Source organism: Pseudochaenichthys georgianus, chromosome 19, assembly GCF_902827115.2.
Source record: "Pseudochaenichthys georgianus chromosome 19, fPseGeo1.2, whole genome shotgun sequence".
Taxonomy (NCBI): domain Eukaryota; kingdom Metazoa; phylum Chordata; class Actinopteri; order Perciformes; family Channichthyidae; genus Pseudochaenichthys; species Pseudochaenichthys georgianus.
The window spans coordinates 5,800,087-5,823,490 of NC_047521.1; the positions used below are offsets into that span (position 1 = coordinate 5,800,087).

The 23,404-nt window shown below is 43.7% G+C and overlaps 1 protein-coding gene across 5 annotated transcripts in view; it reads right to left on the reverse strand.

The window, feature by feature from the left end:
- Positions 1 to 240: 240 nt before the first annotated feature.
- The window catches only part of spag9b (sperm associated antigen 9b), a 68,429-nt gene continuing 45,265 nt past the window's right edge, over positions 241 to 23,404 (reverse strand). For 3 of the 5 annotated variants that reach the window (XM_034108092.2, XM_071206808.1, XM_071206809.1), the window contains 20 exons: positions 22,018 to 22,170; positions 21,864 to 21,921; positions 21,460 to 21,593; positions 20,038 to 20,094; positions 18,086 to 18,265; positions 17,322 to 17,451; positions 12,611 to 12,700; positions 11,578 to 11,739; positions 10,910 to 11,081; positions 10,566 to 10,775; positions 8,609 to 8,768; positions 6,167 to 6,295; positions 5,021 to 5,101; positions 4,859 to 4,926; positions 4,621 to 4,769; positions 3,859 to 4,030; positions 3,657 to 3,770; positions 3,073 to 3,246; positions 2,344 to 2,475; positions 241 to 2,255 (listed from right to left, as the gene is read on the reverse strand). In XM_034108092.2, the coding sequence (XP_033963983.1) occupies positions 2,137 to 2,255; positions 2,344 to 2,475; positions 3,073 to 3,246; positions 3,657 to 3,770; positions 3,859 to 4,030; positions 4,621 to 4,769; positions 4,859 to 4,926; positions 5,021 to 5,101; positions 6,167 to 6,295; positions 8,609 to 8,768; positions 10,566 to 10,775; positions 10,910 to 11,081; positions 11,578 to 11,739; positions 12,611 to 12,700; positions 17,322 to 17,451; positions 18,086 to 18,265; positions 20,038 to 20,094; positions 21,460 to 21,593; positions 21,864 to 21,921; positions 22,018 to 22,170 (2,644 nt within the window). In that variant the 3' untranslated portion in view covers positions 241 to 2,136. The remainder of the gene's footprint in view (positions 2,256 to 2,343; positions 2,476 to 3,072; positions 3,247 to 3,656; positions 3,771 to 3,858; positions 4,031 to 4,620; positions 4,770 to 4,858; positions 4,927 to 5,020; positions 5,102 to 6,166; positions 6,296 to 8,608; positions 8,769 to 10,565; positions 10,776 to 10,909; positions 11,082 to 11,577; positions 11,740 to 12,610; positions 12,701 to 17,321; positions 17,452 to 18,085; positions 18,266 to 20,037; positions 20,095 to 21,459; positions 21,594 to 21,863; positions 21,922 to 22,017; positions 22,171 to 23,404) is intronic. The other 2 variants (XM_034108097.2, XM_071206807.1) reach the window with 2 other exon arrangements.

The window sequence follows — 23,404 nt, forward strand, 5'->3', positions numbered from 1 at the left end:
CAAAGGCTCAATCATTGTAAATAAATACTGAAATGGCTAAACTGCACACACACACACACACACACACACACACACACACACACACACACACACACACACACACACACACACACACACACACACACACACACACACACACACACACACACACACACACACACACACACACACACACACACACACACACACACACACACACACACCACACACACACACACACACACACACACACACACACACACACACACACACACACACACACACACACACACACACACACACACACACACACACACACAGGCCAGAAATACAGTTTCATGACAACCAAGTGAACATTGTGTGCACTGTACTCAAGAGAGAGGACAGTCTAGAAGAACATAAATCATTAGGAGAGATAAATCGTCAGATTAACATATAGTTGCACAAAAGGGGGCAGAGCAGCGCCAACAAACTAAATACATCTAAATTCTGACCTCTAAATGTGGAAATCAGGATTAGAAGGCGGGTTATGTAATCCTTAGTGTGGCTGCTTGTATCAGATCCAGCACATTCTCGTTGTTCACACCCTGAAAATATTTCCCCATATGAAAGTCTAAAAATATATCTATTCACCAGGATTCCTGTTATAAAATGTTATCTACATGGAGGCAGACTCAAACTGCTCAATGTTAGACTGTTTCAGCAAACTATCCATCTTTAATTTCCTTTGGTAGCAAGCGCAACATTCTTTCAAGAAAAAATAAATACTTTATCACACTTGAAAAGCTTGGTTACCGAGTCCTTTCCACTCTTGATGCCTAGGGAATATTATTAAAGTGTCTACAAGCTGGAGCTGGTTGTTAAACAGAGCAGAGGACCGACAGCATCCTCATGTCATTCGGGGTTAAATACAAGTCTGAAGTCTACAAATGTGTAAGCATGGCAACCACTCAGTTAGTTACTGAGCCTCCAGTTAGTACCTCTGACATATCATCATTACACTCGAGTCACAGAGCTAAGAATAACATTTCCTTCAAATCTGTAAAGATATGCTAGCAGCTATGTGAAGCTGTGCTTAGGCACAGTGGTGCTTTGAGCTAAATGCTAACGTCAGCATGCTAACATGCCTACTCTGACAATGGTAATGTTAGCCGTCGTAGTTTAGCGGATCATTATTGTTACAGTAAATAGCATGAAAAACATGTATTTTGTCATAAACTAAATGATTGAATGTATAAAATGTTGAGCTTATGCTAAATCAGAGGAACTCCAAGGTTATTGCAACTCCTCCTGAGGGAGGATGCAACACATTCCATCTGATAGTCATTCAGATAGTAGGCCATATAGCCTGCAGCTGCTACATGACATGATGGCCTGACGAGAGTCTGGGAAACGCTCGGTATCAAAACTTTGCTGGTTGACTTTTCAGAATATCTGAGGCTTTGCTCCGTGACTGGAATGTAATGTTGGGTTCAAATGGGTCCACCACTGTAACATCTTGACTATTAGGTAAGCACACGGCCATGTTCTGCTCAAACGGATTCATAAAGCTCATGTGTTGCCGACTCAAACAGATCCTGACCTAGAAACACCTGGCAATCAATCCACCTCGTCTTGCATACAATCAGAAGCCAAGCTCTCAAAGGATTCAAATGAACATAAAATATGACGATAATATTCATGAAGAATCTAATGATTTTCTCCATGTGATTATTGTAACGTTTGACCCAGTGATTCAGCATCATGCGGGTCCAGCATGAGCCCACGGACTGAACACAGGAGAGGGAACCGGAACATGTAAGGCGGGGGGGAAAGGGTTGAATTTGAGGAGCAAATAAAAAACAAAAAGTTCTGTATCCAATACAATATACAGCTTTACCTCAAATCCTATTAGAAGAGGCAGAGAGGCGTTATTACAGATTCAAGTTTATAAAATATTAGATTAAAAGAAAAATAAATCATGGTTATAACAATAACATGCAGTTTGTGTGGATGTGTTCACGGAGCAGCTCTCAGAGCAGTCTCTGCTTGTTTGACTCGTATTGTTCAGGAAGAAAAAGTGCTGATTAAACTCGTGTCAGAAGGGGGGGGGGGTCGTCCCCCTGAACGCCTCCATGGCAGCGCGTTTGGGTTAAAAGGCAAATCAGGCTTCAGGGGTCAGTCTTCGTTGTTTAGGATCTGCCACACGATGAGGTGGCTGCGCTCGGCTTTGGCCTGGGAGGGGTGCAGCTTCATGGGCGGCTGCTCCCCCTCCTCCCCCTCCACATCCTCATCACCTGAAGACGAACAGAGAGACGGGACATTGGTCTCTAAATCTCCTGTGATGACAGCAGGGGTTGTATCCTCTACACGTAGCACACTCACCCATCCTGAAGTCGATGTAGCCCTCTCCCCCGCTCATCACCAACATGGACTTGGTTCCTTCCTGAGCCGCGGCATCTGCCGTCTTCTCCCCCGCTGCCTCCCCCCCGCAGGAAGCAGATGGATCTGCATGACCTGAGAGCACGGAGACACACACTGTAAATATCACCACTCAGTCCAGATTGTGTGTATCTGGTGCTTACCTTCTGCTCGGTGTGCTGTGTTAAAGAGACCTCAGCTCACCGACTCTCTCGTTGTTCATCTCAATTCAATAGCATGACAAACCAAGTCGGACTATTAAACAGTTTCAAGGGTTCCCACAAAGTCTTAAACCCCAAAGTGTTTTTCCAGACGGATTACCTCAAATTGAAGGACCCCCGAGTTGAAGCCAAAGATCAAGATTATTTTGTGTTGTACTTTTTAGGGTTAAACAATGATGCAGCTGTCGTAGAGAGTGGAATGTAACACACCTACTAGTATTAAGTAGCTATTTTTGTAATATCTATTAATAAATAATTTCCCAATTTGGGATCAATAAAGTACCTATCCATCTATCTAATGTATTTTGTTTTACTGAAAAGATTGAATATCCCAACAAAAGATAGTTTTGGTAGGCCCTGAATGCTTGATGAAACCACATATGGGAATATGCAGAATAAATACACGAGTCGGTTGAATAGTCGTAGAGCAGACTCATTTGATCAGAACAAGTGAAGAGGCTGCAGTGTTTACCTGGGACCGCGGTGAAGAACTTGACAGCGTCTCTGTGACCATGGAAACAGAGCTGGGCCTGAGCCATGGAGCAGTACGGAACAAAGGTCCCGGCCATCACTTTGTCTCCGCTGTCGTCGCTGTACACCACGCTGCCTGGCTGGCTCCCCGCTGCCCTGGTCGCCTTGCTGCCTGCTAATGGAAGGTCATTAAGAGCCAAACTCAATGTGTTACGGATATCAAGTTAAAGTTACTACACGGTCCTTTAATGTCAGAAAACTCAACAACTTGTTATACTCAGTTATCGATACATACAATATATAAATATAATTATTATTTTGATCATTATTAATTAAGTTAAATGTTACTTTTACCTAATGCACCTAATTAACTGCAGTGCCAGTTATCCTATTGTATTAGAATTAAATACCGTTAATAACCAGACTAGCTGATACTAGAACCACAACAAGACATTAAGTGTAGCGGATGTGGAGTTAGGGTTAATGAGGGACTGCACACACACTGCAAAGGCAGCAGAGTATAAATACATCTTCATTTTTTAACTAAATAAATAAATAAGATGTGGTTCTAATTCCTGAACTCACTGTCAGTCAGAGGGATGGAGATGATGACTCCGTTTCCAGTTCCGATCCACAAACGATGAGAGGACACCATGAGAGCTGTGATCCTCACGAATGAGAAGCCTAGCTTCCCTGTGCCTGAGAAAGAAAACAACAACACAACATTTGAGCTGATTGACAGGTCCTTTGTGTTGTATGGAGGAAGTGTTCTAAAGAGTGCACTGACCCAGCATCTTGCTGACGTAGGGCTCGATGTCCACGTCCTGCAGGTGCTGGAAGGTGTGGGCGTGGAACAGCCTGAGGGTGGAGTCCAGTCTGATGGACACCCAGATCCCGTCCCCGTCCCAGGCCAGCTGACGCACCTGGCTGTCCTTACGGGGGTGGGCGTCAAACGATTTCTGAAAGGGACAAAAAATATCCACAAAAAGAAGACTGAACGAAGGACTTCATGACTCAAGGCCAAAAGTAAGGAAATTACAAGGCACTATTGATGTGTGAAAAGAGAAGCTGTGGATCATATTTAGTTTGTAGTGGTACAAATCGAAGCCCTAAAAGGGAGAAAACTAAATGTGGTGTAAAAACATTTTTCTCCTGTGTTTATTATTTCAAAACATAAAAGCTTTTGCCTGAATGACATGTTTTAAACTGCTTGAAACTGTGAACCAGGTTGGGAAAAAACAAAACTTTGTCAGGTATTTTTTTATGTCAAGATTGTCACTTATTTGTCGAGGTCATTGTTGTTGTAATACACATTTCAGCCACAAGAGGCCGAAGTGCACCATCAGTTATCCTGCCAAATCTTTATTTTCTCATATTTTACTCTCAATATATTTGTTCCCTTCCGTTACACAGATGATGAAGCTTTCAAGAACATTTGAAAGATTGTCCTTCAAAAAATGTCTTCCCGTTTAACTCGTGAACACAAAAGCGGAAACAACTGACCAAAATAATCTAGGAATAAACGAGTGAGGGACAGGTGTACTTGTACCTCTATCTTCATGGCCTGGGGCTGCACGACATGGATCTTGTTCCTGTAGCCGCACCACACCTTGTCGTGCACTACAGTCATGCAGCGGATGGAGTGGTGGGGCCTCCCCAGGTCCAGCAGATGGTAGTTGGTCAGATCCCACTGCCCATCTGCCACACACCATGGACGCCATGGTTATATTTATAGAGTTGATATTACGTGTTTATTGCAAAGTAGTGCGTGTTCCCTTTTCCCTTACCTACGCCTCTGTGGAAAATGGCTAAGGTGCCATCAGAGAGACCCACCAGGACACGCCCTTTCACATGCCTGAGAGAGAGAAGAAACCGCTCACTATTTGTAAACAGTTGCTACATGAGAGTGAAATGTCATATGTGTGTATCTTTCATTTCAATGTACTCACACTATGCCGAGCACAGAGTCCTTCAGCTTTATAGAATGGAGACACTTCTTCCACTGAGCCACAGAGGAGTGGACGTAAACACTACAATCACAAAGGCTTTCTTCAGATTTCTGGAGTTATGGACGTATTAGGGGTGTAACGGTATCCGTATTCGTCCCGTGCCGTCACGGTTCGGACGTCACGGTTCGGCACATGCAGTCACACGGCGAATACGCCTTTTTTTACGAGTGGGAAAAAAGTCTGTCACTCAGGGCAGTATTACACTATATATACTCCAGGGGGCGGTATTGCGCCTAAAAGCCAGCCGCCCGTAAATAACAAATGAAGAACAAGAACAAAACACAACAAAACGAACACAATACATGAAGAAGAAAAGTTAGTTGCTACGGCGAGTTCACACAACACACAGGAGCTAGAAGACCCACCTGCTTCTTTTAAATCAGCTGTGTGGGAACATTTCGGGTTCCCTGTGGACTACAACAATGATGCGGTGCGAGTTGTGGATCGGACGAGGACGGTGTGTCGGCGTTGTTCGACAGCGGTGCGGTATGCTAGTGGTAACACGTCAAACATGCTCAATCACCTCCGAGTCAGTCTCAGTCCCCAGCGAGAGGGTTTCCTCGACGGCAGGTGACATAGTTACCGCCAACAGATCTGCCCTCACTGCTGACAACGTAGACTAACTCATCTTTCTGAAGAAAAACTTAGAGTAAAGCTTTATTTAGGCATAATGGCCTCACACACACACTCACAAGTTAATTACACATTGCTCCTAAAAGGTACAGATTTTATTTTCTTGTTATTTATTTTAATATGTTCAAGACATTCAGTTGTACAGCTTATTTAACCTTTTTGTTTGACATCAGCCAATATAAATAATATGGCCATCTGAGTGTGTGTGTGTGTGTGTGGTACTGTTTGTGGTTTGTTTTTAACTGTGTAATACAGTTAATGATTCCAAATGTTAGAGTTCCTTATTTTCATACCAAAACTTGCACTACTATTACAAATAAATAACAGCCTTTTTTGCTTTTCCTTGTTGTACCAAACCGAGGTATGAACCGAACCGTGACTTCTGTGCACCGTTACACCCCGAGGACGTATAAAATGAATAATTGTGATGGGCAGCTGAACCGTAACACTCACCATCCGTTCTGAGCCCCAAGCCACATAGTGGGCAGAACGCTGCTCATCTTCTGAGCCTCCTCCCTCATCAGGTCCTGCTCCTCCGCGTTGGGGTTTGAACTGACGCCGTCCTTCAGCAGATCACTCTCCCTGATCATCGCAGACAGCATTGAGAGTTAGAGAGGTTGTGATTGCATTATTTTTAACATTTAGGTGCATGTGAGTAATTCTCCTATAGAGTGATGCAGGAATGAGTCTTTACATTTGGGAATGAGTTAGAATTAGCACTCTCAAAGTCAATGTTTCTTTAAATATGTGTTATGCAATATTGATGTGTTTATAGCCTAATGTTAGCTTTGTATTTCTTGCAATTGCACGTATGCTTTAACAATTATAGGCAGTGGTAATATGTGGAGGTTATCCTGCTGAACAAAAAGTGTAAGTATAATAAAAGTGTATTTGCCACAGATTTTATTTTCTGTAATATTCCAAAAACTACAAAACGAAGCTTTTTGTAGTTTATAATACAGCCAGACAAAAAAAACGTCAGTCCCCCACTCGACACAATCAATACAAAGGGCATCAGTTTATTAGTGGCACTGGATGTATATCTGCTTCTATTACATAGTATGTTATAGTTATATAGTGTTTTTAAATTGTATGTTGTTGCTTAGTACGTTTGTGTAAGGCGAGACACCCCAGGTGAATAGGGTAATTTGTTTTACTTAAAGGTATCAGCTAGAAATGTCTCCAGTTAATTACTTACAATAAAGGCAATTGTTTTTTGTATTACAAGTTTTCTGAAATAGCATGTTTAAATATGCAAATTATCCATTATCTCATTAAATGTGCACATATTTGAACACATTTCAGGAATCGAAATCTGAAAGCCAGGTTCAAAATTCTTGTTTCATTTTGTAGTCATTAGTATCTAAGGCTTTTACAGAAGGGATATTGGATATCTCTTTTTATCACTCCATAAATCAGAACATACTGTCAACAGCCCTAAAATATCAATTTGCCATGTTTTTAGGTATACAATGTTGTATAATTCAGGCTATGAATGATATATGAACAAACCCTTCTATAAAAGCCTTCATAATATTGATAGGAATATAACTGGAAGGTTTGGTGTCTCTACGTGCTACTGAAGTTGAAATTTCGAACTCGGAGTAGGAGAAAAAACTCATTTTGAGAAAACGACCTTTAGAGATTGCAGTGAGGCGCTAGCTAAACCCTCCTGTTCTTTGGATGACAGCTTGCGCCTCGACGCACTCCGTGAAGGTATTTCATGTTCGGGGTCATTTGTTTTTTGTATAACCTTGCTTCGTGCAAGTGACAATTGTTGTCGTCTTCTCTGTGAACGTTTTTTTCGCCGTTCTTTTGCCATTTTGAGATTTCAATTTCAAGCGGAAAGCTAACCAGGAAGTGTTTTAGCTCAGCATGTGACGCATCTGAACGAATCACGTTGTCAGAAATTGACACCAGCCAATGAGATTTCGTTTCTTGGTTTAACCCCTTTGTGCTTTCACGATTGGTTGCTGATAAAAAGAAAATTACCATATTTGGATCCGATGAGATTGTGCAGGAGAGACACAGCTTTCCAACGATACCTCTGTTGACATGGTGCACACAGCGGTCGCAGTGCTTTATGTTACGTTAGAATGCTAACTTTTGGTGAATTTAGGAGAAATCTACAGACGCAAATAGACAAACCATAGTAAAATAAATACTTAAATGTGTATTTTGTACTTTTTCCTTCCAAAAGCCTGAAAGAAAACATGCTATAGAATCAAAATAGCACAACATCTCAAAATTGACCAGTAGGCTACTTGAAAAACGATGTTGTTGCCTGCCGTGTCTCGCCTTAAGGTTATACTGATAAAATGGTTTTATTTGACTTCCGGTAACTGCTAGAATCCACTTCAAGACAATGGTACTTGCGTACCATGCTGCGAATGGATCTGGCCCTTCCTACATCCAGGACATGGTTAAACCGTACACCCCAGCACGTGCACTCCGCTCTGCATCAGCCAAACGACTCGCTGCACCATCGCTGCGAAGGGGACCCAAGTTCCCATCAGCAAAAACACGTGGGTTTGCTATCCTGGCTCCAAGATGGTGGAATGAGCTCCCCACTGACATCAGGACAGCAGAAAGCTTACACACCTTCCGGCGCAGACTGAAAACTCATCTCTTTCGACTCCACTTCGAGCGATAGAACTATTAACAAAGCACTTATATACTAATAAAGGACTGGCTTATCCAAAGCCAGTTGAGTAGCACTTGAAATGCTTGGCTCTATGAAACCTGATGTACTTATATGATTCTGTTTTCTTCAAGTTTGTATCTTGTTGGTCGAACGCACTTATTGTAAGTCGCTTTGGATAAAAGCGACAGCTAAATGTAATTTGACAGACTGAATGGTAACATTGTGTACATCTGAGTGTACCTCTACATTACCTCTGAGTGTAGTTGGCTGGAGCCTCTGCTGTGTGCTGGACTCCCAGAGGGTCGGTGAACACGTGTTCTGTGTACGCCCCCCCCCGCAGGCTGGCTGTCTGGTCCGCAGGTCCTGCACTGGCCTCCGTCGCCTCGGTGGCTTCCTCTGCTGCTCTGGATTCTGTAGAGAGGAGCATCTCTCAGTAAAGATGACGGAATCAAATATCGGAGTAATATTTATGGTGTCATTGTCGCCTTATTACTACACCAGAGAGGTAGAAAATGAAACAGTGAGGACTTTACAATCGTCCGGGCTAATTAATTCAACTTTGGATGCTTTACAGCCTCTCAGAACTACGTTAATTAGTGCAAGTGCTGTTTACAGCATTCCACTATAGTTCTTCTTTTCTTTATTCTCGCATCTTCTTCTTCTCATTTCACCAAATAGTTTGGCTCTCAATAACTTCACCATACTTTCAACTACAGAAACCATTCAAAAATATTCACCCTTTTCAGCACATGATGGGAAACTTTCAACTTTTTAAAAATATTTAATACTTTTTGAAATATTCAGCTTTTTAAACTCTTTTTTAACATGGAAGTCAATGGGAGGAACCTTCAAATCCTCGATTACCTACACCTTGCGCCAAATTCTACTCCTTCCACATACTTTCAGCTAGAGACTTCATTCCAACTTTAAAATGATCACAAGACATTCAGCTATAACACTTGTTCTTCAGATTGTTCACATCTTCTACACTTTGAGATATTGAACTTAGTTTGGAGCTTGGTAGAGAGGCTTTCTTCAGATTTTAACATTAGTGTGTATTGAGCAGCTCGTTAAGTCTAGAGTGCTTTGATCTCAAAACAGAGTGGAAGAGAGCTTGAAATTCGCCCACATTTTTTTTTAAACCTGACATAACTCCCAAACCCTACACTCCTCGGACAACATTGTTCATGAAAAACGTAGGAAAACTCTCCTACGTTGAAAGAATAAATAAAAATTAAGCAAAAAAATGCTATACATGTTGTTGTTTATAACTTTTCTAAACATTTTTTTTTAATATTAAGCTTCTTCACTATTTTTCATACTCTTCCAATTTAACATTTCACTTTCAAGTTTTCAACAAAGTCATTGCAATGCATTTGAGCTGTAACAATTTTGATTCAAATCTTTCACTTTTCTGCATTTCTCCGCTAAGCTCAGCAAAAAACAACAACATGTATAGCCTCTATGTCCTGAAATAGCTGAATAATGTAATAGTTGAATGGTTTCTGTAGCTGAAAGTAGGCTGAAGGAGTTACATATAAAATGTAAGTAGTAGTGAATTAATTTGTATTAAAAAGAGAAAAGAAAGTAAAAACGCTTTGAAAAGCAGCAGAATATTTTAACTACAAACTTACGTCACCAATAATGTATAAAATGTGGAACATGTTGAAGTCAGTATGAAGTTTCCATCAGACACACTTACTGTACTTGGTTTTTGTAGCTAAAAGCAGCTACCATTCAGCTAATAACATATTCAGATTTTTCTGCATTTTCAGCAACAAACGTTCACAGTTTACAGCATTCACACGCATTTTCAGCAGGAAATGCATTTTCTCAGCACAATATCTTGGAAAAACAAGCTGCATTCATGTTAATTGCGGGTTATTATTTAATTAATATGTATGTTTAAATGTGTCGATTTTGTAGATAGTACAATAAATATAATATACATACATATTGTTGTAAAATATTTGACAGTTTAATTTATGAAGTACATAAAAAATAATAAAATTTCAGATATTCCAACACAATAAATTAACTATGATGAGGTAAGGAGTGGAAATGTTTTTTCTTCTTTAAAATGTTGTTTCTTTCCTTATTATTATTTTAAAAGTACATCTCCGAAGCTCGTTAAAAACTGGCTCTGATCACCGAGATGTGCATGCTAATGTGAGGCAGGAAAGGGATGTAAGAGTAAATGTCTCTGACCGGTCTCTCCGTCCTCTCCTGGACTGCCTGCTCTCTGAGGAACAGCTGTTGCCCCCTCCACCTCACAGCCCACCACAGTGATGCCTCCGAGCACGTCTTCTCCCCCAGTTGAGCTGCTCTCTGTTGATTGTGAGCAGACGTTTGCCACTGGTTCTGTCTCAGAGTTTGGAACTACTTCCTCACCGGCTGGGTAGTCTGTCTCTCTTGCACCTTAATAAAGATACACACATAATAATGGTTTAAAGATGGGCATCCTTGTATTTGGTGCAGTTTATTTGTGTATCATTTGCACACAGTTTATCCTTTTCTTCATTAATCAGATGCACATTAATCCACCCGCTGACCTGGAACGCTGGCGATGCAGAGGACGTGGGAGTCACACACGAAGAAGCTCTCCAGGATGTTTCCGGCCTGGTTGGCGTCAATGACAACGACTTTGGTGGTGGACTCCGTGCTGGTACAGATCCAGACCAGCGACGACATCTCATCGTGCTGCCGCAACTCCTTCTGCTGATCCTGCAGAACAAAGCAAAAAGTGTGATTATTTGTAATCCTTTACATCAGGGGTAACCAAACTTTTGTCACCGAGGGCCACATACAGAAACATATACAAAAGGGCCGGACCGCTCACTAGAGGTGAGGTATATTGCCTTATCAGTTAAGTTATAAATTAGCAAAATCCATCAAATGTAGGTAAATTATTCTTGATACTTGAAAAATACTTTAAGAAACACAAAAGCCTACATCACAGCTCTCCAGGAGTTTTGTTTTTGTAAAAAAAAGTGGGCTTATTAAAACATGCATACTGTGTAATATATTTGTACATATATATTTAAGTACAATATATGACCAGCACAAGTTTCATTTGTGGGCCAAACTCCATTATACTTTGAATTAGCTGAGGGCTGTTTCAAATGGGCTGCGGGCTGCATTTGGCTCCCGGACCGTAGTTTGGACACCCATGCTTTACATGATTGTCATCGTCACTGAAATCTGTGTCTGTGTGTTTTACCATGAGTTCTTGGTCCAGTTTATCCAGGCTGCTCTGAGACCCAATCCTCCTTTTAGGGCTCTCTGGTCCAGGCACGTCGCTGTAGAACACGCTGGCTCCTACGATGGAGCCTCCGTCTCTGGTTTTACCTCCGGAGAGGTTCACACCGGCAGCACACCACAGCTGGAGCACGGACACATAGATACAGTGAATACCATGACACATGCATCGTTATCACACAGGTTCACTGTATTGCATATCTTTTGAGAGCTTTCAGATATTAAGTTTGAGTCACAGCTATGAAAAAAATAAATAATAATAATTGCTGGTAATGCAGTTACAAGAATGGCTTTCAGCAGTATCTGGCGAATAACGGGCTTTCAGCGGTTTCAGTCACAGCATATCAACATTATGATTAACAATATTTTTCCTGTCTAAGAAGGGATAGTTCCCTCAATAACACATCGGAGACAGCTGCCTTCTCTCCCATATGATGGAACTAGACCGCACTTATACACATACAAATTGAAAAACTCTACAACAATGTCTCTTTTCAGAACCATGACGCTTTTACTCAAGATAATCCAAAGACTTTCTGTGAGCAGCATTCACGTAAACTCTCCTGAACTAATCTTTTCAGCTCATGCGAGGAGGATGCCAACATTGAATACATACAGCATGAACACCTCGTCCTTTAGTCGGTGCAAGCTTACTTCTGTGCCGTGAGAGAAAACAGTTTCTGTATTAAACTGCCTTCAACAAGGTCAGTGGACCAATATCCTCATCACTCTATTGAGTGATGAGGATATTGGTTCTGAATAAAGACATTACTGTTGTAAAGTTGAAATAACTGATGTTTTCAAATGTTACAACGTATGGTTTGAGTTCCCGAGTTTTGAAGACACACCCACAATTATCTAGATCAATTTAAAGCACAAGGGGTAAGAAAAATATGCATTTCTGAATTTGAGCTGAACTGTCCCTTTAATAATGCGGATCAAACAAAAAAAAAGGTTGATGCAGTTATATTACATTAAGAAGCTGAAGGACATACCTTCATAGAAGCATCTTTCTCATCCACTGGTCTGAGGAAGACAGGAACAGGGAGATTCTTCATCTTACTCTCGACCTGACCACCGTTCGCCTGGAGAAAGACAAACATGCGTTATAGTCAGTGGCGAGCCGTGACTTGTATACCTAGGCCCTCTGACCCCCCTTCACTCGAAAAAAAAGAAGAGATATTACAGTCACAGCGGAATATCAAAACAGCGACCCGGGGTGCAAAACGCATCAAAGACAGCGACCCTCTACCACACAGAACAACACCATTTATATAAACACCTATCATGACAGGGCACCCACAGCCAAGTAACAATTACAAATGAATTAAGTCGGCACGGCGGCCCACATTGAAAATGACTTGGGCCTACCTTTGATGATAAATCACTGAAACACAAAGTCCATCCTCCTGTCCTTTTGGATGAAACACTTGCGGGCAATGCAGCTGATCCTTTGCCACTCCAGTTTATCATTGTAACTCAATCTTGAAAATGACTCTGTTAATAATTTTGCAACGATGTCATCACTATCACTGAAGTGAGCCATCATGAACGAACTTATGCTAATTATAAATCTATCCATCATAAATCTATCGATTCGATTTATGATTCGAAAATAATAAAAGTAGGGTAGACATGTGGATATTATCCGGCTGAACAAAACGTGCATTTATCTAACAGGTTCGTTTTCCATCCATCCATCCATCTTCTCCCGCTTATCCGTGGTCGGGTCGCGGGGGTAGCAGTTCCAGCAGAGAGCCCCAAACTTTCTTTTCCCTGGCGACATCAACCAGCTCTGACTGGGGGGTCCCAAGGCGCTCCCAGGCCAGCGAAGAGATATAATCCCTCCACCTGGTCCTAGGTCTACCCCTTGGTCTCTTCCCAGCTGGACGTGCCTGGAACACCTCCCTAGGGAGGCGCCCAGGTGGCATCCTAACTAGGTGCCCGAACCACCTCAACTGGCTCCTTTCGACGCGAAGGAGGAGCGGCTCAACTCCGAGCGGCTCAACTCCGAGTCCCTCCCTGATGACCGAACTTCTCACCTTATCCCTAAGGGAGACACCATCCACCCGGCGGAGAAAACCCATCTCGGCCGCTTGTATCCGCAATCTCGTTCTTTCGGTCATGACCCATCCTTCATGACCATAGGTGAGGGTAGGAACGAAAATGGCCCGGTAGACAGAGAGCTTTGCCTTTCTGGCTCAGCTCCCTTTTCGTCACAACGGTGCGGTAAAGCGACTGCAGTACCGCTCCCGCTGCTCCGATTCTCCGGCCCATCTCACGCTCTATTGTTCCCTCACTCGAGAACAAGACCCCGAGATACTTGAACTCCTTCACTTGGGGTAAGGACTCATTCCCTACTTGGAGTGGACAGTCCATCGGTTTCCTGCTGAGAACCATGGCCTCAGATTTGGAGGTGCTGATCCTCATCCCAGCCGCTTCACACTCGGTTGCGAACCGATCCAGTGAGTGCTGAAGGTCGCAGACCGATGAAGCCATCAGAACCACATCATCTGCAAAAAGCAGTGGTGCAATCCTTAGTCCACCGACCTGCAGACCCCCCCCCCACGACTACGCCTCGAAATCCGATCCATGTATATTACAAACAGGATTGGTGACAAAGCGCAGCCCTGGCGGAGACCAACCCTCACCGGAAATGGGTCCGACTTACTGCCGAGGACCCGGACACAGCTCTCGCTTTGGGAGTACAGAGATTGGATGGCCCTGAGTAGAGACCCCCTCACCCCATACTCCCGCAGCACCTCCCACAGTAACTCCCTGGGAACTCGGTCATACGCCTTCTCCAAGTCTACAAAACACATGTAGACCGGATAAGCGTACTCCCAGGCCCCCTCCAGGATCCTTGTGAGAGTAAAAAGCTGATCTGTCGATCCACGACCTGGACGGAATCCGCATTGTTCCTCCTCAATCTGAGGTTCGACAATCGGCCTGACCCTCCTTTCGAGTACCTTAGAGTACACTTTCCCGGGGAGGCTGAGTAGTGTGATGCCTCTGTAATTGGCACACACCCTCTGATCCCCCTTTTTAAAAAGGGGAACCACCACCCCGGTCTGCCACTCCTTCGGTACTGTTTCCGACTTCCACGCAACGTTGATGAGACGTGTCAACCATGACAGTCCCTCAACACCCAGAGCCTTCAGCATTTCCGGGCGGATCTCATCCACCCCCGGGGCTTTGCCACTGTGGAGTTGTTTGACGACCTCAGTGACCTACCCCCGGGAGATTGGTGTTGATCCCCCGTCATACTCCAGCTCTGCCTCTAACATAGAGGGCGGAGTTGTCGGGTTCAGGAGTTCCTCAAAGTGTTCCTTCCAATGCCCTAACACTCCATCAGTTGAGGTCAACAACGTCCCATCCTTACTGTACACAGCTTGGATGGTTCCCTGCTTCCCCCTCCTGAGGTGTCGGACAGTTTTCCAGAACAACTTTGGTGCCGCCCGAAAGTCCTTCTCCATGTCTTCTCCGAACTTCTCCCACACCCGCTGCTTTGCCTCGGCCACGGATGAGGCTGCTGCCCTTCGGGCCTGTCGGTACCTTGCAACTGCCTCGGGAGTCCCCCGGGATAACAAATCCCTGAAGGCCTCCTTCTTCAGTCGGACGGCTTCCCTGACCACCGGTGTCCACCAGGAGGTTCGAGGGTTACCGCCCCTTAAGGCACCTAGGACCTTGAGACCACAGCTCCCCGCCGCGGCTTCGGCAATAGAGGCTTTGAACACCGACCACTCTGGTTCAATGTCCCCAACCTCCACAGGAATGCCCGAAAAGCTCCGCCGGAGGTGCGAGTTGAAGGCCTCCTGAACTTGGGCCTCCTGAACTTGGGCCTCCTCCAGACGTTCCCAGTTCACCCGAACTACACGTTTGGGCTTACCAGGTCTATCCAGAGGCTTCCCCCGCCACTCGACCCAACTCACCACCAGATGGTGATCAGTTGACAACTCCCCACCTCTCTTTACCCGAGTGTCCAAAACATACGGCCTCAGGTCCGATGAAACGATAACGAAATCGATCATGGACCTTCTGCCTAGGGTGCTCTGGTACCACGTACACTTATGAGCATCCTTATGTTCGAACATGGTGTTTGTTATGGCCAATCCATGACTAGCACAGAAGTCCAGTAACAAACCACCACTCCGGTTCAGATCAGGGGGGCCGTTCCTCCCAATCACGCCCCTCCAAGTGTCTCCATCATTGCCCACATGTGCGTTGAAGTCTCCCAGCAAGACTAAGGAGTCCCCTTCAGGAGCCCCATACAGGACTCTTTCCAGGGTCTCCAAGAAGGCTGTATACTCTGAACTGCTGTTGGGTGCATAAGCACACACAACAGTCAGAGCTTTCCCCCCCCATAACCCGCAGGCGTAGGGAGGCGACCCTCTCGTCCACTGGGGTAAACTCCAACAACGAAGCACCTAACCGGGGACTTGTGAGTATCCCCACACCCGCCCGGCGCCTCACACCTTGAGCAACTCCGGAGAAGAATAGAGCCCAACCCCTATCCAGAAGTAAGGTTCCAGAGCCGACGCTGTGCGTAGAGGTGAGCCCAACCAGATCCAACTGGTAACACTCCACCTCCCGCACAAGCTCCGGCTCCTTCCCCCCCAGAGAGGTGACGTTCCACGTCCCCAAAGCCAGCTTCTGTCGCCCAGGTCTGGTCCGTCGAAACCCTCCGCTTTCACTGCCACCCTTCTGGCAGCGCACCGGACCCCATCGTTGTTTCCCGTAGGTGGTGGGCCCGCGGGACGGAGAAGCGGAGGTGTTGCCCACGTTGCCTTTTCGGGGTGGGCCCAGCCGGGCTCCGTGGCAAGCCCGGCCACCAGACGCTCGCCGACGAGTCCTCCTTCTGGGCCTGGCTCCAGAAAGGGACCCCAGGCTTCCTCCGGGCCGGGTATCCTCACTTCTTGGTTTTTCTTTCATGAGGTCTTTTGAACCAATCTTAGTCTGGCCCCTTGCCTGAGACCAATTTGCCATGGGAGACCCTACCAGGAACACAAGGTTCCAGACAACACAGCCCCCAGGTTCATCAGGGCACACAAACCTCTCTACCACGGTAAGGTGCTGGTAAGGAGAGGTTCGTTTTCCACAGACCTTATTTCCAATCCCACTGCTTTCTGTCGAGGGAATCCGAGCGCAGCTTACTTCCGGGTTTTAGGATGCGTCACTGCACCACTTGCATAGACCTCACAGCAGGCGGAACTTGTCATAAAGTCCGCGAAAAGAAAGCCAGCCCATTTAGAGGGAAGATATGATTGGTCAATTGTACTGCCATTTGACATTACTCTCTCATTGAGTTACTATAGCGGGCCCTCTGTGAATGTAGAGAGGGACCAACAAGCTCTCCCGTCTTCACATAACTCGCAGAGACGGCATTTAACCCTTCACATTCCAACAGAAACTGAACAGGCAGATTCGAAGGATTTATTTATTTGGAAATATTATTTTACATACAATTAAATCAAGTTATTTTGGTAAAACTAATGAAAAATATAACAACAAAAACATATATAAAAAAATAATATATATTTTTTAATGTTTTCAAATATTATTTCTTAGAATATCTTAGGCCCTCACAGAGGGCCTAGAGGGCCCTGACGGCTCGCCACTGGTTATAGTTTTTGTTCTGTTGTAGCTCACATCACAGCAGTTCTACTATGACCTGAAGAGGACCAGACATTCTGTAGTTCTCCTTACTTTGTACTTCTTGGGCAGACTCCAGCCGTAGGCCTGCACTCTGCCGTCCTCCTTCTGGACGTGAGCCTTCACCTGCTGGTACTGAGCCCGCTTCTGCTCCCGCCGGGACACCACGTTGTCCGCTGCCACTCTGCGGACAGGGAAACGGCTCACTGACACACATGGCTTTCCTACTTTTACTTTTATACTATACTATTTTAACATTACTGTATTGGTACTTTTACTTAAATGAATCCTCTGAATACTTCTTCCACCAATGCTTTCACAATTTAAAGAAACAGGGACAAGTAGAACAATTGGATTAAAACATTTTGTAGCATATTATGAAGGACTTACATTGAGGTCACTATGTTTAGCACGTTTTTTACAGGGGAATCACTCAACCAATTCACCCAACTTTCAGGATCAGGACAAATCCCCACACTAAACTGCTGAAGCATAAGTGTTAGGAAGGACTTGGTACATCCAATATAGTATTGATATAGTTTTGATTGTTAATGGAGCCAATTTAAGCAATCCATTTCTTAGTGTGGGCAATATTAGGGAAATCGGAGCTAATAAAACTCCAGCTGCAAAATCTTGCATTCATTTTGGCTTGATGGTGGTTTAGTTGAAAGAACTACAAGCAATTTCAGTTTTAATTTCTCTGGGTAAATCATATCTGTATGAGTGATGAAAAAAGGGTCTTGAGTCACTAGTGCCTCAGCATACACAGGTAACAGCATCCCATCATGTTTTCATCTCATTTCCTGTGAGCGACTTACTCCTCATTGAGGAAATCAAAGGCTTTGCTCTTGTCACTGGGGAGCTGCTGCAAGGTGGTGCTCCTCTTCTTCACTGACGGCTGAATCTGGGAGGTGGGTGCGTTGTACTTGACGTTCACTGGGGACTCGGACGCCGGCCTCTTGGCCGCTGGGCCCGACGAGCTGAACAAACGGCTGAAACTGCAAGTGTAAGGGTGGGGAAGTAGGGGGGAACGGGGAGAAAAAGCACACAGACAAACGTATAGCGGGGTGGACACAAGCGGTAGCTCCAGTGGCAGAAGTAAGGTGCAACATTTAAAAAGGTACACACAGAAAAGGTTCCGTTTCCCCATGCCAACACACAATGCAAGCTTTCACACAGGGAGCAATCACACATATGCACTTCCCCATTGACCTGTCCTAAACAGCAAAGCACCAGAGCAGCTTTCATCCCAGAATGCTGGAGTGCGGGGTTAATATTGTGCACCGATGAGGACGTTAGTCAACAACACAGAGCAAAACACCCCTAACTGTACAATGACAGCATACAATACTTATCACTATATCTGACACTTAAATACACCTCTATTGTTTCAAATAATACGAGTCAATCTTTATTAGCGTGTATATGAGAGCGACCAATCGAGGTACTTCATGGCCTCGCCCCTTTTTGGGTGAAAATATCTGCTGTCATTTCACTGGCAGTAAATACAAGTTCTTTGCAAAGCAGAGAGAGACACAAATTAATAAAATACAATCCATTTTATTAAAGGGCCCTATTATGCTAATTTAGAGTTCCATATTAGTTTTTTTTTGTGCCTCTACTACTGTGACATGTCTCCATTCTTTATTGTTCAAAAAGCTCTTTCTTGTTCTCATACTGCCTGTGCTGCAGCACCTCTTTTCACCCTCTGTCTGAAACCAGAGCCCAGTCTGCTCTAATGATCCGACTCAATGGCAGGAGGTGTCATCTCCTAACATCTAGAAGTAGCTTTGATTATGTAGGTGCCACCACTGTTTGATATTAGTCACTTTTTCCCCGTCATTATGTCACATTATTTTTCCTTTTTAAATGTCTGCATTCCTTTCGGACGTACGGGTATTGACTGACTGAAGTTAAAGTAAAGAAAATCTATTTTGGATATGTTCCGTTGTCTGACGTGCAATACACGACAGCAGCTTTTAGGCATGATGGAAATACTTTTGGCGCAGATTCTTTCATTTCACCGGAGAAGGAGCGGGGCTCTCATGATGCCAGTCAGTCACCTCGCTCTGCTCTCATCTGTTCACTTCAATTTTAACTTTACTCCACCCATGGTCCTATATTCTCCCCCCCCCCGCCCCATCTCTGTAGCAACCTTCCCAACTCACCCCCTGCACACAGACACAACGTCAGCAGGATATAGAGGGACACAGAAACAGGGCAGGACAGACGGTGGATTTGTCAGATAATGCTTCTCTTTAAAACACACCCCTGCCCTTATCCCGTCACCAGAAACCTGCCCCAAACAACATCCCCTTTCAAAAGCAACCGATCCAAACTCATTCCGTATGAAACTCAACAGAGGAGAGCCGGGATAAGATCACAGAAATGCAGTTTTTCAGATTTACTTCTTCTAAGAACAAACAAGTGCATTCTTCAGAGCTCTCAAAAGCTTCCATCTTCCAGGAGTGATATTTACAACTTTATTTAATTGAATAAAGAGAAAAAGACAAAGTAAAGTGGCTCAGATCTGATATGAGAGCTGCCGTTTCCTTCCTGGCTCTCCTCTGTTAAGACTTTGTTGTCAAGATGAAAACAGAACACCAGTCAATAAACACCTTTAGCATGTCAAAGATGTACCTACATCCTGGAGAAAACAACCACACAACATGGAATACAAAAGAAAATCAAAATTAAACAGAGAAATATTACTGTCGTCACGCTGTGGTTGGTGTTTGAGAGCTGAAGTGAGAAGAAAAGAGGATCTTACAACTGCCAGAGGCTGGATTTCTTCTTCTCTGGAAGAGCGGGGTTGTCCTTTGAAGCCCTGAGAGAGAGAGTTGAATTCATCAAACTGGATGCTTTAGACTGGGTGTTACATCAGTTCCCTTATTGCTACTTCATATTCAGCGTGTTTTCTTTTTGTAGTGTGACGAAGGTAACACTGTTGATTGACTGCTTCGGGCCTTGTATACGGCACATGTCTTTTATTTTGAAAAGTGTTCCCCCTTCCGTTTTTTCTGTTGCTCCTGATTATGTTCACCTGGTGCCCTGTGTTGCCTCCTCCTCCCCCCCCCCACCTGTGTCTAATTGGTTGATTAGGGTGTGTGTGTATTTAGGCTCTGCTTCCCTGTCTGTTAGGAGGCTGGGTAGTGTGTGAGATCCTTGTGGTGGCTGGTGACTGTGCTCACGTGAACAGCAGATTGAGGCTGTGTCATACGGTTGTGAGTAATAAATGCCCACACCGGGTTGTATTTTGGACGTTCTGCCTCCTTGCTTGGTCTGGGCCGCTCAACGGTCAGCATGTAGTATCTCTTTGAATGTCCCCTTTGCAGAGTGTGTGTGGATTAAGGCTCAGATAGGCAAAGAACATGAGGAATTGTATTTAATTGCAACAGTCCATCATGATAAAATATCATAGCTCTGATTTAGTCATTTCAACAAACGTCCAATCGGGACTAAAGTCAATGTCATCACTTTATATAATCAAAGGGATTATGAATGTTGGTGCCATTTCCTGGTAACAAAACTAAGATGTTCCCTTTGTCTGGTTAATGTTGTGATTTATGCCTGCTGGCATCTGCCCTGCTTACAAGTGGACACGGATTGGTTTTGTTAAAAAGGGATTTGGAGCCTATTTCTTTACACTGTTCATTAAATACCAAAACATATGGACAGTCTTCTATGGCATGAACCATCTTCTGTTGGTGATCTCCTGAAATCAGCTGTACATGAGTAATCATAAACTACCAATTACATTTAGACCACATGTTTAGGTTTATTGCCCTACAACTCTGAATCTAAAGCAGGAACTAGATGATAAATATAAAAAAAAGAACTTGCCAGCACCTCACTATTACTACAATTACTGGCCATCTTCAGCATACAGATGTTGCATAACTACACGCTTGAACGTCATAATGATATGAATATCATTTAGTAGTAGGCAGTATACCACATATGTAATTATTTAATAAATATCAGCTAAATGCAAGAAGTTACATTTACCCACTGATAAAGTGACCTACAGTATTGATGTAGAAACAACAACACATTTGTGATCATGCATGAGTCAATTATATCAAATTGTATAGCATATCGAGCACAAATGCAGAAGATAACTACTAATTCATTTCACAAATTGATTGATTCTTCCATTTTTCCAGCTCTACAGTACTTCATATGGTCTTACCGGATCATCTCGGTCCACCTGACCGCCTCCTGCAGCTCCATCAGCCTCTCCTTGTACTGGTTCCTCTCCATCAGGACCCTGGCCATCTCCACCCTGGTGAAGCGCTTCCTCTGGGCTGTAGGCACATCGCTCTGCTGAGAAAGCATGAGCAGGAGACCACTCAACCACTATTCAATATATATACAGATTAGAAATATTGGCACATTGACCTTTTATTTATTTTCGCATTATGATCAATCCAAATTCTTATGAAGCTTCTTAAGGGGCAACACTAAAAGCTGTGGAAAAGGTATCAAGTGAAAAGGTACATTTGACTAATTAAATCAGTTTCAAGGTTTGTGTAGAATTCCCAAAGAACCTCTACTGCCGTTATCCATCCATCACAAACTATATCAAGAGCTTACGTCCTCCTCATTGTCGTTCTTGACCTTCTGTTTGGACTCCTCAAGCTCTGCCCGAATCCTGCAAGTAAGTACACAAGAAATAACTCTCCAGCAGCCACTTTTATGCTACATATATACTAAAATGTGGTATGTAGACCGACGGGCTGGTACTTACTTCTTGGTTTCCTCTTCTAATTCTTTGTTCTTGTCCTCCAGTTTGGTCTTGGCCTGAGTGACGGCCTCCAGCTCCCCCCGCAGAACCTCCTTCTCACAGGTCAGATCATCCATCTGTGCTATGAGGTCATTTTTCACCACGTTCAGAGCATTTCTGTAAACAAACACATATCAACATGCATTACCCACAAGGTGGCAGCACTGCCCTGTTTTTCAACTATGCTCCAGAGCAGATTTTGTTTGCATGTGTTCATGAATGAGTTTGCATAATTTAGTGGGAATGCTGATACAGCATTCCCACTAATTCTAAAAATAAAAAATCTTCCCGGCGGAGAATTTGATTTCTATAGCACATTTAAAAACGAAGTGCTGCACATGCAGATAATAAATAACACATTGCTACCGATGTAAACAGAAGACAATAAATTACAACAGCAAATATAAAAATCAAACACAGGGAAGTGTCATGAGTCGTGCTCTGCTATGATTAGAAGGCCAGGGTGAAGAAGTGAGTCATGGTAAAATATCTGGATTAAGAGGTTGCTTTTTCTTTGCACAGCATCAAAGAAAGGCCGAATGAATGGGCTGTGATTTTAGTATTTTTAAGCAGAGGTCAATCAAATGAAATGGCCCTTGAGAGGAAAAAGGTTCCCCACCCCTGTCCCAATGTAATGTATAACTCCTATGAAAATGTTCAAAAAGTGCTCAAACTTCACATGTGTCCCAACAGTCCAGCCGTGAACACATCTACAGGACAGTTTTGAGATTTCAAATGCCGTTGCCATGGCAACACAATGCTCGCCTTGCTCGGTTTTCTCATAACTTCAGTGAAAATACTCCAAACAGCCCAAAACTTCACAGGTTTGGTAACGATGCAGCCATCAATGCATCCAAGCGTAGTATGGGGTGTCATCAAATGCCGTTGCCATAGCGACAGATCATTCGCCATCAAGTTAGTTCAGAAATTTGCATTTCAAATATTCTGCTGCTTTTCCAAGCCTTTTTACTTTCTTTTCTTCTCTCATCACACATTCAAGCCCCCAGTGTTCATGTATCATTTCAATCTAAATTCTTCACTTTCTTCTTACACATTACATTTCAGCATAGCAGTTTAGCGTAAAGCATTCCCACTAGCAATTTCTTCAGGAATTGCATTCTCTAGTCATCTAAATTAATATTTAGAATGAAGTATGTTTGTTAAGAGAAAAGATAGCAGCACTTCTTGCAAACTTCGGTTACAAACACTGCAGTTGGGTCATAGTAGATTGAATGGCAATAAACAGCTTTTGCTTTTTTTGTATCCACACCGTAAATGCATCTGTAGAAGCCTGAAATTGATTTGTCAGAATAACCGTCTGGAATCTTATGCATGAAGAAGAAACAAGCAT